General features: G+C 42.9%; 1 protein-coding gene across 1 annotated transcript in view; it reads right to left on the bottom strand.

Moving 5' to 3' along the window:
* dnajb4 (DnaJ heat shock protein family (Hsp40) member B4) overlaps window positions 1–16,823 on the bottom strand; it is a 44,609-nt gene that overhangs the window by 3,756 nt on the left and 24,030 nt on the right. The window contains exons 2-3 of the mRNA XM_060928908.1: window positions 4,673–4,827; window positions 3,900–4,325 (exon numbers count right to left, since the gene is read on the bottom strand). Of these exons, the coding sequence (XP_060784891.1) occupies window positions 3,900–4,325; window positions 4,673–4,827 (581 nt within the window). The remainder of the gene's footprint in view (window positions 1–3,899; window positions 4,326–4,672; window positions 4,828–16,823) is intronic.

Consider the following 16,823-nt stretch of genomic DNA (forward strand, 5'->3'; position numbering starts at 1 on the left):
GGCACGAACAAAGGGGATTTCTGAGGACCTCAGAAAAAGCGTTGTTGATGCTCATCAGGCTGGAAAAGGTTACAAAACCATCTCGAAAGAGTTTGGACTCCACCAATCCACAGTCAGACAGATTGTGTACAAATGGAGGAAATTCAGGACCATTGTTACCCTCCCCAGGAGTGGCCGACCAACAAAGATCACTCCAAGAGCAAGGCGTGTAATAGTCGGTGAGGTCACAAAGGACCCCAGGGTAACTTCTAAGCAACTGAAGGCCTCTCTCACATTGGCTAATGTTCATGAGTCCACCATCAGGAGAACACTGAACAACAATGGTGTGCATGGCAGGGTTGCAAGGAGAAAGCCACTGCTCTCCAAAAAGAACATTGCTGCTTGTCTGCAGTTTGCTAAAGATCACGTGAACAAGCCAGAAGGCTATTGGAAAAATGTTTTGTGGATGGATGAGACCAAAATAGAACTTTTTGATTTATAAATGAGAAGCGTCATGTTTGGAGAAAGGAAAACACTGCATTCCAGCATAAGAACCTTATCCCATCTGTGAAACATGGTGGTGGTAGTATCATGGTTTGGGCCTGTTTTGCTGCATCTGGGCCAGGACGGCTTGCCATCATTGATGGAACAATGAATTCTGAATTATACCAGCGAATTCTAAAGGAAAATGTCAGGACATCTGTCCATGAACTGAATCTCAAGACAAGGTGGGTCATGCAGCAAGACAACGACCCTAAGCACACAAGTTGTTCTACCAAAGAATGGTTAAAGAAGAATAAAGTTAATGTTTTGGAATGGCCAAGTCAAAGTCCTGACCTTAATCCAATGGAAATGTTGTGGAAGGACCTGAAGCGAGCAGTTCATGTGAGGAAACCCACCAACATCCCAGAGTTGAAGCTGTTCTGTACGGAGGAACGGGCTAAAATTCCTCCAAGCCGGTGTGCAGGACTGATCAACAGTTATTGCTGCACAAGGGGGTCACACCAGATACTGAAAGCAAAGGTTCACATACTTTTGCCACTCACAGATATGTAATATTGGATCATTTTCCTCAATAAATAAATGACCGAGTATAATATTTATAGTCTCATTTGTTTAACTGGATTCTCTTTAGCTACTTTTAGGTCATATTTATGCAGAAATATGGAAAATTCTAAAGGGTTCACAGACTTAAGCACCACTGTACATCGACAACATTAAATGTAACGATAAACCGTTCAATAAACTGAACTGTAATAACTGGCAAATCATCATGGAATAAAACCCTCTGTGATGTGCTGTTCGAGCAAAATGATCGTCCTCAGAGCTGGAACAGTAACTCTGTTTGCGTGGGGTCGCCTCACACCACCCCATCCCTGATCGTTTTCCTGTAACAGCACACCCCCGAGTGTTTTATTCCTTACTTAGAGTAAGGAGTAGCTCCATCGAGCTGGTGATCGATGAAGGACGTTATTTATTGTGGACAATGTGTTGATTCTTCCTGCCTTTTCAACAAGACTGTAAACATCTGTTTATGTTTATGAAAGGAAAAAACGTGACTCAGCATCTGTTAACACGACCCTGGACATCTAGAAAAAAGTTTAATACCATGACCCTCAACATGTTAAAAACAACAGATCTGTAAATATTCCTAAACTCGACATCTGTAAACATCTGTTAATGACCCTCAACATCCATGATTACAACTCTAAACATCTGTAAAAATCTATTAGCATGACTCTCAACATCCATAAACGGATATGCAAACAAACATTAACAGGACCCTGAACATCTGTACACGTGTTAAGACCTTCAAACTGATAAACATCTTTTAACATGAGCCGCATCCTCAACATCTGGAAACACCCATTAACAGTGGACAGCTCTTGACATCTGTAATCACCTACAGTGGTGCTTGAAAGTTTGTGAGCCCTTTAGAATTTTCTATATTTCTGCATAAATATGACCTAAAACATCATCAGATTTTCACACAAGTCCTAAAAGTAGATAAAGAGAACCCAGTTAAACAAATGAGACAAAAATATTATACTTGGTCATTTATTTATTGAGGGAAATGATCCAATATTACACATCTGTGAGTGGCAAAAGTATGTGAACCTTTGCATTCAGTATCTGGTGTGACCCCCTTATGCAGCAATAACTGCAACTAAACATTTGCGGTAACTGTTGATCAGTCCTGCACACCGGCTTGGAGGAATTTTAGCCCGTTCCTCCATACAGAACAGCTTCAACTCTGGGATGTTGGTGGGTTTCCTCACATGAACTGCTCGCTTCAGGTCCTTCCACAACATTTCCATTGGATTAAGGTCAGGACTTTGACTTGGCCATTCCAGAACATTAACTTTCTTCTTCTTTAACCATTCTTTGGTAGAACGACTTGTGTGCTTAGGGTCATTGTCTTGCTGCATGAGCCACCTTCTCTTGAGATTCAGTTCATGGACAGATGTCCTGACATTTTCCTTTAGAATTTGCTGGTATAATTCAGAATTCATTGTTCCATCAATGATGGCAAGCTGTTCTGGCCCAGATGCAGCAAAACAGGCCCAAACCACGATACTACCACCACCATGTTTCACAGATGGGATAAGGTTCTTATGCTGGAATGCAGTGTTTTCCTTTCTCCAAACATAACGCTTCTCATTTAAACCAAAAAGTTCTATTTTGGTCTCATCCATCCACAAAGCATTTTTCCAATAGCCTTCTGGCTTGACCACGTGATTTTTAGCAAACTGCAGATGAGCAGCAATGTTCTTTTTGGAGAGCAGTGGCTTTCTCCTTGCAACCCTGCCATGCACACCATTGTTGTTCAGTGTTCTCCTGATGGTGGACTCATAAACATTAATATTAGCCAATGTGAGAGAGGCCTTCAGTTGCTTAGGGGTTACCCTGGGGTCCTTTGTCACCTTGTCGACTATTACACACCTTGCTCTTGGAGTGATCTTTGTTGGTCGACCACTCCTGGGGAGGGTAACAATGGTCTTGAATTTCCTCCATTTGTACACAATCTGTCTGACTGTGGATTGGTGGCGTCCAAACTCTTCAGAGATGGTTTTGTAACCTTTTCCAGTCTGATGAGCATCAGCAACGCTTTTTCTGAGGTCCTCAGAAATCTCCTTTGTTCGTGCCATGATACACTTCCACAAACATGTGTTGTGAAGATCAGACTTTGATAGATCCCTGTTCTTTAAATAAAACAGGGTGCCCACTCACACCTGATTGTCATCCCATTGATTGAAAACACCTGACTCTAATTTCACCTTCAAATGAACTGCTAATCCTAGAGGTTCACATACTTTTGCCACTCACAGATATGTAATATTGGATCATTTTCCTCAATAAATAAATGACCAAGTATAATATTTTTGTCTCGTATGTGTAACTGGGTTCTCTTTATCTACTTTTAGGACTTGTGTGAAAATCTGATGATGTTTTAGGCCATATTTATGCAGAAATGTAGAAAAATCTAAAGGGTTCACAAACTTTCAAGCACCACTGTATTACCAATGACACTCAACATCCGTGAACGTCTATTAACACGACCTTCAAATCTATAAACATCAACCTCAACATCTGTAAGCATCCATTATCATAACCCTTCACATCTGTAAACATCTATTCACATGACCAGCATCTATAAACATCTATCAATGACTCTGAATATCTGTAAACATCCTTTAACAGTACCCTCAACATCTGTAAACTTCTATTAACATGACCTTCACATCTATAAACATCTGTAAACATCCATTTGTATGACCATCAAACAGATCTGCAAACATGCGTTAATTTAACCCTGAACATCTGTTTCCTGTAGCTAAAAGCTGAGACAACCGCATTAAGTGTTGAATAGGTTGCAGCAGCTGGAGACAGACTGGGGCGTTTGGGCGAAGGAAGCCCACCTGACGCAGACTGATGCGGACGGGGTAGACGATGTCGGACCCTTCCCTCCTGAAGTGTGGGTGTGGCTTGTCCTTGATGACAAACACGATGTCGGCGGGGATGCAGCCGGGGGATTCGTCGCCCTCACGTGGAAACGTGATCTTGGTGCCTTCCTTCCAGCCACGCTTGATCTCGATGGACAGGATCTTGTCCTCGGTGCGTGTGGTGCGGCCGTCAGGGTTCAGGCGACGGCGTGAGATCTTCATGCGCTTCGTGCAGCCGTGAAAGACCTCCTCGAGCGAGACGCGCAGTTCGTGATGAATCGCCGGATCCTGCTTACGCCGAGGCTGCCGGTCGCGAGGGAAACCGTTCAGATTAAAACTCGTGAAGGAGCCAAAAGGGTCACCGGTGTCCACTTCCATGTCCTCGTCGTCCCTGCCGTTCACCTGAAATCAGAATAATACAAATAACATATAGCACTTTGGTACCTTTTAAACGCTCGTCATGACACTTCACTGTACGATCAAAGCTAACTAAAAGGAAGATCAAATTTAAACAGATTCTATGTGTAGTTTTATTGACTGTAATAACACAGTCACTCTGCTCTAATCCTTTCCGAAGCCCACAGCTGCTTCCCACAGAGGAACTGATTTCATCATGAGCTTTACCGCATCGTTTTGGTTTGTTTTAATAACCTCTTTTTCCTCTCGCTTGTCTCACGCAAAGCACCTTGGGATTTTAATGTAAATGAAATCTGCTGTTTAAAAAACAAACAAACATTTTTTGTGATCACCTTGCGGCCAAAGAACATCTCGAAGGGGTTGGTGCCGCCAAAGAAGGTGGCGAATGTGGCGTGCGGGTCGCCGTGGAACGTGTATGTGAAGGTGCTGCCCTGGCCATCGGACGTTCCGCCGCCTCCTCCTCCTCCTCCACCTCCTCCTTTCAGACCTGAACATCATGAGATTCATGCAATACATCAGACATTTTTCCCCAATATCATTTCATACCACTGTATTTAAAGAAGTCAATCAATCAATCTGTAAATTAAGACAAATGAGACTAGGACAAAAGTAAAACTAATGGCACCCTATAAAAGGAGTTCAGTGACAAGTCGCTCATAGAGCAAGTGCCCCCACGGTCGCTTCTAGCATCCTAATCAACTGAAAAAAAGTGCGAAAATTGGTTATCGGATGCATGTTACACGCGCAAGCTACCCAACACTCTCCAGAGACACGAACACTCTCTGCGAAAGCTTTACTCATTTAATTAGTGGTTGTATGTGACGGGATACAATGAAACCACAGTTATACACTCTTCTTTCATTCATTCTTTTTGAGTAAGAACTAACTACAGGCAGGAACTAAAAGTTGTGAGAGGTGGAATGAAATGTTTAGATATAAAAAAAAAAAAAGCTATGCCATACAATAGAGCAGGGCTTTTCAAAGTGTGGGAGAGTCAGCCCCTCCTCAGAGAGCAAACAAACAACAGCGCCCCCCCGACAATTTTTGTTGTTGCTATACTTAATGTTACATTCGTATTTAAAAAAAAATGGCTGTTGTACACATTTTTTTTTCTTTTACACATTTTAAACATCTGTGCTTTTTTTAAACATCTTTTTACACATTCTAAACATCTGTGCTTTTTTAAAACATCTTTTTACACATTTTAAACATCTGTGCTTTTTGAAAACATCTTTTTACACATTTTAAACATCTGTGCTTTTTAGGGCCCGAGCCCGAAAGGGCGAAGGCCCTATTGATCTTGTTCGGTTTTTTATTAGGGCCCGAGCCCTATAGGGCGAAGGCCCTATTGATCTTGATCGGTTTTTTATTATTAGGGCCCGAGCCCTATAGGGCGAAGGCCCTATTGATCTTGTTCGGTTTTTTATTATTATTATTATTATTAGGGCCCGAGCCCTATAGGGCGAAGGCCCTATTGATCTTGTTCGGTTTTTTATTATTATTATTATTATTATTATTATTATTATTATTATTATTATTCCTTAGTCGCGGTCGCTGTTCGGCCTTTTTTGGGGCACTTCCTGTGGACGAAAACGCGCATATTTTGGATCATTTTATCGGCATCCCCTACGCTACTCAGATCCAAAACCCCAGATCTGGGCGGGGCTCTGGGCCTCTATAGCGCCCCCTAACGCCTTGAAAATTTTGCCTTTTTTCGAAGGCTCCTGGTTGCCATATAGTTTGTCGTAGAGGAACGAAATTTGGTTCACATATGTATCTTACTGAGACGAACAAAAAAAGTTCTATGAATGCATAGCCACGCCCAACAGGAAGTGAGGTAATTTTACTTTTGTGCGAAATGCATGGCCACGAAGACGGCGCAACTCCTCCTAGACCGTTCATGGGAATGTCACCAAAATTGATACACATCATCTACAGACATGGCTGACAAAAGTTACTAAATACGTTTCACGTAGGATAAAACGTTCAGAAGTTATACGTCAATCAATTTTCACTTCAAAATTTTACATGCTAAAAAATTCATAACAAATCTTCTAATTGCTCAAAACTGCTCATACTTCACACGCAAATCACTCATTGGGCTTCTGACATGTTACCCAATTTCTGTGATATTTCGCCACTGGGGGCGCTATTTTTGGGCAAAAAATCCAATCTTTCCTCAAATTTGGTCAAACTTCACGGCCACCCTCTTACTACCTCCCATGTCATGTATACCGCATTTTGGGAATTTTCGTCCATGGGGGGCGCTGTTTTTGGCCGACGCAATTGCTCCAAAATGGGTTTTTGGTAAATAATTCCATAATGCTTTTCCTTCACACCACTACCTTGTGATAGTGCGTTCCTGTTGTAGACACTTATTTTTCCAACTCATAATCGCTCATGTACAGCATAGCGCCACCTTCTGACATGGGAAAAACCAAAAAATTTATTCTTCAAAAATCTATATCTCATCTTCTATTTACTCAATTGTCATCAAACTTCATACGCAAACTCTTCATAGCTCACCTGACATGTCCGCCAAATTTTGTGCACTTTCGCCCCTGGGGGTGCTGGTTATGGCGGAAATGATATTGCAGCTTCTGATTTGTCAAACTTGGCAAGCAAACTCTATTCAAGACCCTTATTGGGGCGCTTGCCATGGTCGACAACGCACGAAATTTGGCTCCTTTTTCTTAGACTGCCACCGCTACTGAGAACCAAAAGCCCAGATCCAGCCGGGCCTCAGGGCCTCTATAGCGCCCCCTAACTCGTTGTGATTTTGGCCTCCCGCTTTAAGGTGCCTGGTTGCCATGTAGTTTGTAGGAGTGGCATGCCATTTGGTACGCATATGTATCTCACTAAGCCGGACAAAAATGTAATGCCAATGCATTAGCCACGCCCAACAGGAAGTGAGGTAATTTCACTTTTGTGCGAAATGCATGGCCACGAAGACGGCGCAACTCCTCCTAGACTGTTCATAGGAATGTCACCAAAATTGATACACATCATCTACAGACATGGCTGACAAAAGTTACTAAATAAGTTTCACGTAGCTTAAACCGCTCAGAAGTTATACGTCAATCAATTTTTAATGCAAAATTTTACATGCTTAAAAATTCATAACAAATCTTCTAATTGCTCAAAACTGCTCATACTTCACACGCAAATCCCTCATTGGGCTTCTGACATGTTCCCCATTTTCTGTGATATTTCGCCACTGGGGGCGCTATTTTTGGGCAAACAATCCAATCTTTCCTCAAATTTGGTCAAACTTCACGGCCACCCTCTTACTACCGCCCATGTCATGTATACCACATTTTGGGAATTTTCGTCCATGGGGGGCGCTGTTTTTGGCCGACGCAATTTCTCCAAAACGGGTTTTTGGTAAATAACTCCATAATGCTTTTCCTTCACACCACTACCTTGTGATAGTGCGTTGCTGTTGTAGACACTTATTTCTCCAACTCATAATCGCTCATGTACAGCATAGCGCCACCTTCTGACATGGGAAAAACCAAAAAATTTATTCTTCAAAAATCTATCTCTCATCTTCTATTTACTCAATTGTCATCAAACTTCATACGCAAACTCTTCATAGCTCTCCTGACATATCCGCCAAATTTTGTGCACTTTCACCCCTGGGGGTGCTGGTTATGGCACAAATGATATTGCAGCTTCTGATTGGTCAAACTTGGCAAGCAGACTCTTTGCGGTATTTCGCGGGGACGCATGCCCCCGCCCCCCCTGGCCGCTGGCGCGAGGGCCCCTCAAGGCCGCTTGCGGCTTTAATTATTATTAGGGCCCGAGCCCTATAGGGCGAAGGCCCTATTGATCTTGTTCGGTTTTTTATTATTATTATTATTATTATTATTATTATTATTATTATTATTATTCCTTAGTCGCGGTCGCTGTTCGGCCTTTTTTGGGGCACTTCCTGTGGACGAAAACGCGCATATTTTGGATCATTTTATCGGCATCCCCTACGCTACTCAGATCCAAAACCCCAGATCTGGGCGGGGCTCTGGGCCTCTATAGCGCCCCCTAACGCCTTGAAAATTTTGCCTTTTTTCGAAGGCTCCTGGTTGCCATATAGTTTGTCGTAGAGGAACGAAATTTGGTTCACATATGTATCTTACTGAGACGAACAAAAAAAGTTCTATGAATGCATAGCCACGCCCAACAGGAAGTGAGGTAATTTTACTTTTGTGCGAAATGCATGGCCACGAAGACGGCGCAACTCCTCCTAGACCGTTCATGGGAATGTCACCAAAATTGATACACATCATCTACAGACATGGCTGACAAAAGTTACTAAATACGTTTCACGTAGGATAAAACGTTCAGAAGTTATACGTCAATCAATTTTCACTTCAAAATTTTACATGCTAAAAAATTCATAACAAATCTTCTAATTGCTCAAAACTGCTCATACTTCACACGCAAATCACTCATTGGGCTTCTGACATGTTACCCAATTTCTGTGATATTTCGCCACTGGGGGCGCTATTTTTGGGCAAAAAATCCAATCTTTCCTCAAATTTGGTCAAACTTCACGGCCACCCTCTTACTACCTCCCATGTCATGTATACCGCATTTTGGGAATTTTCGTCCATGGGGGGCGCTGTTTTTGGCCGACGCAATTGCTCCAAAATGGGTTTTTGGTAAATAATTCCATAATGCTTTTCCTTCACACCACTACCTTGTGATAGTGCGTTCCTGTTGTAGACACTTATTTTTCCAACTCATAATCGCTCATGTACAGCATAGCGCCACCTTCTGACATGGGAAAAACCAAAAAATTTATTCTTCAAAAATCTATATCTCATCTTCTATTTACTCAATTGTCATCAAACTTCATACGCAAACTCTTCATAGCTCACCTGACATGTCCGCCAAATTTTGTGCACTTTCGCCCCTGGGGGTGCTGGTTATGGCGGAAATGATATTGCAGCTTCTGATTTGTCAAACTTGGCAAGCAAACTCTATTCAAGACCCTTATTGGGGCGCTTGCCATGGTCGACAACGCACGAAATTTGGCTCCTTTTTCTTAGACTGCCACCGCTACTGAGAACCAAAAGCCCAGATCCAGCCGGGCCTCAGGGCCTCTATAGCGCCCCCTAACTCGTTGTGATTTTGGCCTCCCGCTTTAAGGTGCCTGGTTGCCATGTAGTTTGTAGGAGTGGCATGCCATTTGGTACGCATATGTATCTCACTAAGCCGGACAAAAATGTAATGCCAATGCATTAGCCATGCCCAACAGGAAGTGAGGTAATTTCACTTTTGTGCGAAATGCATGGCCACGAAGACGGCGCAACTCCTCCTAGACTGTTCATAGGAATGTCACCAAAATTGATACACATCATCTACAGACATGGCTGACAAAAGTTACTAAATAAGTTTCACGTAGCTTAAACCGCTCAGAAGTTATACGTCAATCAATTTTTAATGCAAAATTTTACATGCTTAAAAATTCATAACAAATCTTCTAATTGCTCAAAACTGCTCATACTTCACACGCAAATCCCTCATTGGGCTTCTGACATGTTCCCCATTTTCTGTGATATTTCGCCACTGGGGGCGCTATTTTTGGGCAAACAATCCAATCTTTCCTCAAATTTGGTCAAACTTCACGGCCACCCTCTTACTACCGCCCATGTCATGTATACCACATTTTGGGAATTTTCGTCCATGGGGGGCGCTGTTTTTGGCCGACGCAATTTCTCCAAAACGGGTTTTTGGTAAATAACTCCATAATGCTTTTCCTTCACACCACTACCTTGTGATAGTGCGTTGCTGTTGTAGACACTTATTTCTCCAACTCATAATCGCTCATGTACAGCATAGCGCCACCTTCTGACATGGGAAAAACCAAAAAATTTATTCTTCAAAAATCTATCTCTCATCTTCTATTTACTCAATTGTCATCAAACTTCATACGCAAACTCTTCATAGCTCTCCTGACATATCCGCCAAATTTTGTGCACTTTCACCCCTGGGGGTGCTGGTTATGGCACAAATGATATTGCAGCTTCTGATTGGTCAAACTTGGCAAGCAGACTCTTTGCGGTATTTCGCGGGGACGCATGCCCCCGCCCCCCCTGGCCGCTGGCGCGAGGGCCCCTCAAGGCCGCTTGCGGCTTTAATTATTATTATTCTTATTATTATTATTATTCCTTAGTCGCGGTCGCTGTTCGGCCTTTTTTGGGGCACTTCCTGTGGACGAAAACGCGCATATTTTGGATCATTTTATCGGCATCCCCTACGCTACTCAGATCCAAAACCCCAGATCTGGGCGGGGCTCTGGGCCTCTATAGCGCCCCCTAACGCCTTGAAAATTTTGCCTTTTTTCGAAGGCTCCTGGTTGCCATATAGTTTGTCGTAGAGGAACGAAATTTGGTTCACATATGTATCTTACTGAGACGAACAAAAAAAGTTCTATGAATGCATAGCCACGCCCAACAGGAAGTGAGGTAATTTTACTTTTGTGCGAAATGCATGGCCACGAAGACGGCGCAACTCCTCCTAGACCGTTCATGGGAATGTCACCAAAATTGATACACATCATCTACAGACATGGCTGACAAAAGTTACTAAATACGTTTCACGTAGGATAAAACGTTCAGAAGTTATACGTCAATCAATTTTCACTTCAAAATTTTACATGCTAAAAAATTCATAACAAATCTTCTAATTGCTCAAAACTGCTCATACTTCACACGCAAATCACTCATTGGGCTTCTGACATGTTACCCAATTTCTGTGATATTTCGCCACTGGGGGCGCTATTTTTGGGCAAAAAATCCAATCTTTCCTCAAATTTGGTCAAACTTCACGGCCACCCTCTTACTGCCTCCCATGTCATGTATACCGCATTTTGGGAATTTTCGTCCATGGGGGGCGCTGTTTTTGGCCGACGCAATTGCTCCAAAACGGGTTTTTGGTAAATAATTCCATAATGCTTTTCCTTCACACCACTACCTTGTGATAGTGCGTTCCTGTTGTAGACACTTATTTTTCCAACTCATAATCGCTCATGTACAGCATAGCGCCACCTTCTGACATGGGAAAAACCAAAAAATTTATTCTTCAAAAATCTATATCTCATCTTCTATTTACTCAATTGTCATCAAACTTCATACGCAAACTCTTCATAGCTCACCTGACATGTCCGCCAAATTTTGTGCACTTTCGCCCCTGGGGGTGCTGGTTATGGCGGAAATGATATTGCAGCTTCTGATTTGTCAAACTTGGCAAGCAAACTCTTTTCAAGACCCTTATTGGGGCGCTTGCCATGGTCGACAACGCACGAAATTTGGCTCCTTTTTCTTAGACTGCCACCGCTACTGAGAACCAAAAGCCCAGATCCAGCCGGGCCTCAGGGCCTCTATAGCGCCCCCTAACTCGTTGTGATTTTGGCCTCCCGCTTTAAGGTGCCTGGTTGCCATGTAGTTTGTAGGAGTGGCATGCCATTTGGTACGCATATGTATCTCACTAAGCCGGACAAAAATGTAATGCCAATGCATTAGCCACGCCCAACAGGAAGTGAGGTAATTTCACTTTTGTGCGAAATGCATGGCCACGAAGACGGCGCAACTCCTCCTAGACTGTTCATAGGAATGTCACCAAAATTGATACACATCATCTACAGACATGGCTGACAAAAGTTACTAAATAAGTTTCACGTAGCTTAAACCGCTCAGAAGTTATACGTCAATCAATTTTTAATGCAAAATTTTACATGCTTAAAAATTCATAACAAATCTTCTAATTGCTCAAAACTGCTCATACTTCACACGCAAATCCCTCATTGGGCTTCTGACATGTTCCCCATTTTCTGTGATATTTCGCCACTGGGGGCGCTATTTTTGGGCAAACAATCCAATCTTTCCTCAAATTTGGTCAAACTTCACGGCCACCCTCTTACTACCGCCCATGTCATGTATACCACATTTTGGGAATTTTCGTCCATGGGGGGCGCTGTTTTTTGCCGACGCAATTTCTCCAAAACGGGTTTTTGGTAAATAATTCCATGATGCTTTTCCTTCACACCACTACCTTGTGATAGTGCGTTGCTGTTGTAGACACTTATTTCTCCATCTCATAATCGCTCATGTACAGCATAGCGCCACCTTCTGACATGGGAAAAACCAAAAAATTTATTCTTCAAAAATCTATCTCTCATCTTCTATTTACTCAATTGTCATCAAACTTCATACGCAAACTCTTCATAGCTCTCCTGACATATCCGCCAAATTTTGTGCACTTTCACCCCTGGGGGTGCTGGTTATGGCACAAATGATATTGCAGCTTCTGATTGGTCAAACTTGGCAAGCAGACTCTTTACGGTATTTCGCGGGGACGCATGCCCCCGCCCCCCCTGGCCGCTGGCGCGAGGGCCCGTCAAGGCCGCTTGCGGCTTTAATTATTCTTATTATTATTATTATTCCTTAGTCGCGGTCGCTGTTCGGCCTTTTTTGGGGCACTTCCTGTGGACGAAAACGCGCATATTTTGGATCATTTTATCGGCATCCCCTACGCTACTCAGATCCAAAACCCCAGATCTGGGCGGGGCTCTGGGCCTCTATAGCGCCCCCTAACGCCTTGAAAATTTTGCCTTTTTTCGAAGGCTCCTGGTTGCCATATAGTTTGTCGTAGAGGAACGAAATTTGGTTCACATATGTATCTTACTGAGACGAACAAAAAAAGTTCTATGAATGCATAGCCACGCCCAACAGGAAGTGAGGTAATTTTACTTTTGTGCGAAATGCATGGCCACGAAGACGGCGCAACTCCTCCTAGACCGTTCATGGGAATGTCACCAAAATTGATACACATCATCTACAGACATGGCTGACAAAAGTTACTAAATACGTTTCACGTAGGATAAAACGTTCAGAAGTTATACGTCAATCAATTTTCACTTCAAAATTTTACATGCTAAAAAATTCATAACAAATCTTCTAATTGCTCAAAACTGCTCATACTTCACACGCAAATCACTCATTGGGCTTCTGACATGTTACCCAATTTCTGTGATATTTCGCCACTGGGGGCGCTATTTTTGGGCAAAAAATCCAATCTTTCCTCAAATTTGGTCAAACTTCACGGCCACCCTCTTACTGCCTCCCATGTCATGTATACCGCATTTTGGGAATTTTCGTCCATGGGGGGCGCTGTTTTTGGCCGACGCAATTGCTCCAAAACGGGTTTTTGGTAAATAATTCCATAATGCTTTTCCTTCACACCACTACCTTGTGATAGTGCGTTCCTGTTGTAGACACTTATTTTTCCAACTCATAATCGCTCATGTACAGCATAGCGCCACCTTCTGACATGGGAAAAACCAAAAAATTTATTCTTCAAAAATCTATATCTCATCTTCTATTTACTCAATTGTCATCAAACTTCATACGCAAACTCTTCATAGCTCACCTGACATGTCCGCCAAATTTTGTGCACTTTCGCCCCTGGGGGTGCTGGTTATGGCGGAAATGATATTGCAGCTTCTGATTTGTCAAACTTGGCAAGCAAACTCTTTTCAAGACCCTTATTGGGGCGCTTGCCATGGTCGACAACGCACGAAATTTGGCTCCTTTTTCTTAGACTGCCACCGCTACTGAGAACCAAAAGCCCAGATCCAGCCGGGCCTCAGGGCCTCTATAGCGCCCCCTAACTCGTTGTGATTTTGGCCTCCCGCTTTAAGGTGCCTGGTTGCCATGTAGTTTGTAGGAGTGGCATGCCATTTGGTACACATATGTATCTCACTAAGCCGGACAAAAATGTAATGCCAATGCATTAGCCACGCCCAACAGGAAGTGAGGTAATTTCACTTTTGTGCGAAATGCATGGCCACGAAGACGGCGCAACTCCTCCTAGACTGTTCATAGGAATGTCACCAAAATTGATACACATCATCTACAGACATGGCTGACAAAAGTTACTAAATAAGTTTCACGTAGCTTAAACCGCTCAGAAGTTATACGTCAATCAATTTTTAATGCAAAATTTTACATGCTTAAAAATTCATAACAAATCTTCTAATTGCTCAAAACTGCTCATACTTCACACGCAAATCCCTCATTGGGCTTCTGACATGTTCCCCATTTTCTGTGATATTTCGCCACTGGGGGCGCTATTTTTGGGCAAACAATCCAATCTTTCCTCAAATTTGGTCAAACTTCACGGCCACCCTCTTACTACCGCCCATGTCATGTATACCACATTTTGGGAATTTTCGTCCATGGGGGGCGCTGTTTTTTGCCGACGCAATTTCTCCAAAACGGGTTTTTGGTAAATAATTCCATGATGCTTTTCCTTCACACCACTACCTTGTGATAGTGCGTTGCTGTTGTAGACACTTATTTCTCCATCTCATAATCGCTCATGTACAGCATAGCGCCACCTTCTGACATGGGAAAAACCAAAAAATTTATTCTTCAAAAATCTATCTCTCATCTTCTATTTACTCAATTGTCATCAAACTTCATACGCAAACTCTTCATAGCTCTCCTGACATATCCGCCAAATTTTGTGCACTTTCACCCCTGGGGGTGCTGGTTATGGCACAAATGATATTGCAGCTTCTGATTGGTCAAACTTGGCAAGCAGACTCTTTACGGTATTTCGCGGGGACGCATGCCCCCGCCCCCCCTGGCCGCTGGCGCGAGGGCCCGTCAAGGCCGCTTGCGGCTTTAATTATTCTTATTATTATTATTATTATTATTATTATTATTATTATTATTCCTTAGTCGCGGTCGCTGTTCGGCCTTTTTTGGGGCACTTCCTGTGGACGAAAACGCGCATATTTTGGATCATTTTATCGGCATCCCCTACGCTACTCAGATCCAAAACCCCAGATCTGGGCGGGGCTCTGGGCCTCTATAGCGCCCCCTAACGCCTTGAAAATTTTGCCTTTTTTCGAAGGCTCCTGGTTGCCATATAGTTTGTCGTAGAGTAACGAAATTTGGTTCACATATGTATCTTACTGAGACGAACAAAAAAAGTTCTATGAATGCATAGCCACGCCCAACAGGAAGTGAGGTAATTTTACTTTTGTGCGAAATGCATGGCCACGAAGACGGCGCAACTCCTCCTAGACCGTTCATGGGAATGTCACCAAAATTGATACACATCATCTACAGACATGGCTGACAAAAGTTACTAAATACGTTTCACGTAGGATAAAACGTTCAGAAGTTATACGTCAATCAATTTTCACTTCAAAATTTTACATGCTAAAAAATTCATAACAAATCTTCTAATTGCTCAAAACTGCTCATACTTCACACGCAAATCACTCATTGGGCTTCTGACATGTTACCCAATTTCTGTGATATTTCGCCACTGGGGGCGCTATTTTTGGGCAAAAAATCCAATCTTTCCTCAAATTTGGTCAAACTTCACGGCCACCCTCTTACTACCTCCCATGTCATGTATACCGCATTTTGGGAATTTTCGTCCATGGGGGGCGCTGTTTTTGGCCGACGCAATTGCTCCAAAACGGGTTTTTGGTAAATAATTCCATAATGCTTTTCCTTCACACCACTACCTTGTGATAGTGCGTTCCTGTTGTAGACACTTATTTTTCCAACTCATAATCGCTCATGTACAGCATAGCGCCACCTTCTGACATGGGAAAAACCAAAAAATTTATTCTTCAAAAATCTATATCTCATCTTCTATTTGCTCAATTGTCATCAAACTTCATACGCAAACTCTTCATAGCTCACCTGACATGTCCGCCAAATTTTGTGCACTTTCGCCCCTGGGGGTGCTGGTTATGGCGGAAATGATATTGCAGCTTCTGATTTGTCAAACTTGGCAAGCAAACTCTTTTCAAGACCCTTATTGGGGCGCTTGCCATGGTCGACAACGCACGAAATTTGGCTCCTTTTTCTTAGACTGCCACCGCTACTGAGAACCAAAAGCCCAGATCCAGCCGGGCCTCAGGGCCTCTATAGCGCCCCCTAACTCGTTGTGATTTTGGCCTCCCGCTTTAAGGTGCCTGGTTGCCATGTAGTTTGTAGGAGTGGCATGCCATTTGGTACGCACATGTATCTCACTAAGCCGGACAAAAATGTAATGCCAATGCATTAGCCACGCCCAACAGGAAGTGAGGTAATTTCACTTTTGTGCGAAATGCATGGCCACGAAGACGGCGCAACTCCTCCTAGACTGTTCATAGGAATGTCACCAAAATTGATACACATCATCTACAGACATGGCTGACAAAAGTTACTAAATAAGTTTCACGTAGCTTAAACCGCTCAGAAGTTATACGTCAATCAATTTTTAATGCAAAATTTTACATGCTTAAAAATTCATAACAAATCTTCTAATTGCTCAAAACTGCTCATACTTCACACGCAAATCCCTCATTGGGCTTCTGACATGTTCCCCATTTTCTGTGATATTTCGCCACTGGGGGCGCTATTTTTGGGCAAACAATCCAATCTTTCCTCAAATTTGGTCAAACTTCACGGC

The sequence above is a fragment of the Neoarius graeffei genome, chromosome 1, assembly GCF_027579695.1.
Source record: "Neoarius graeffei isolate fNeoGra1 chromosome 1, fNeoGra1.pri, whole genome shotgun sequence".
Lineage (NCBI taxonomy): Eukaryota > Metazoa > Chordata > Actinopteri > Siluriformes > Ariidae > Neoarius > Neoarius graeffei.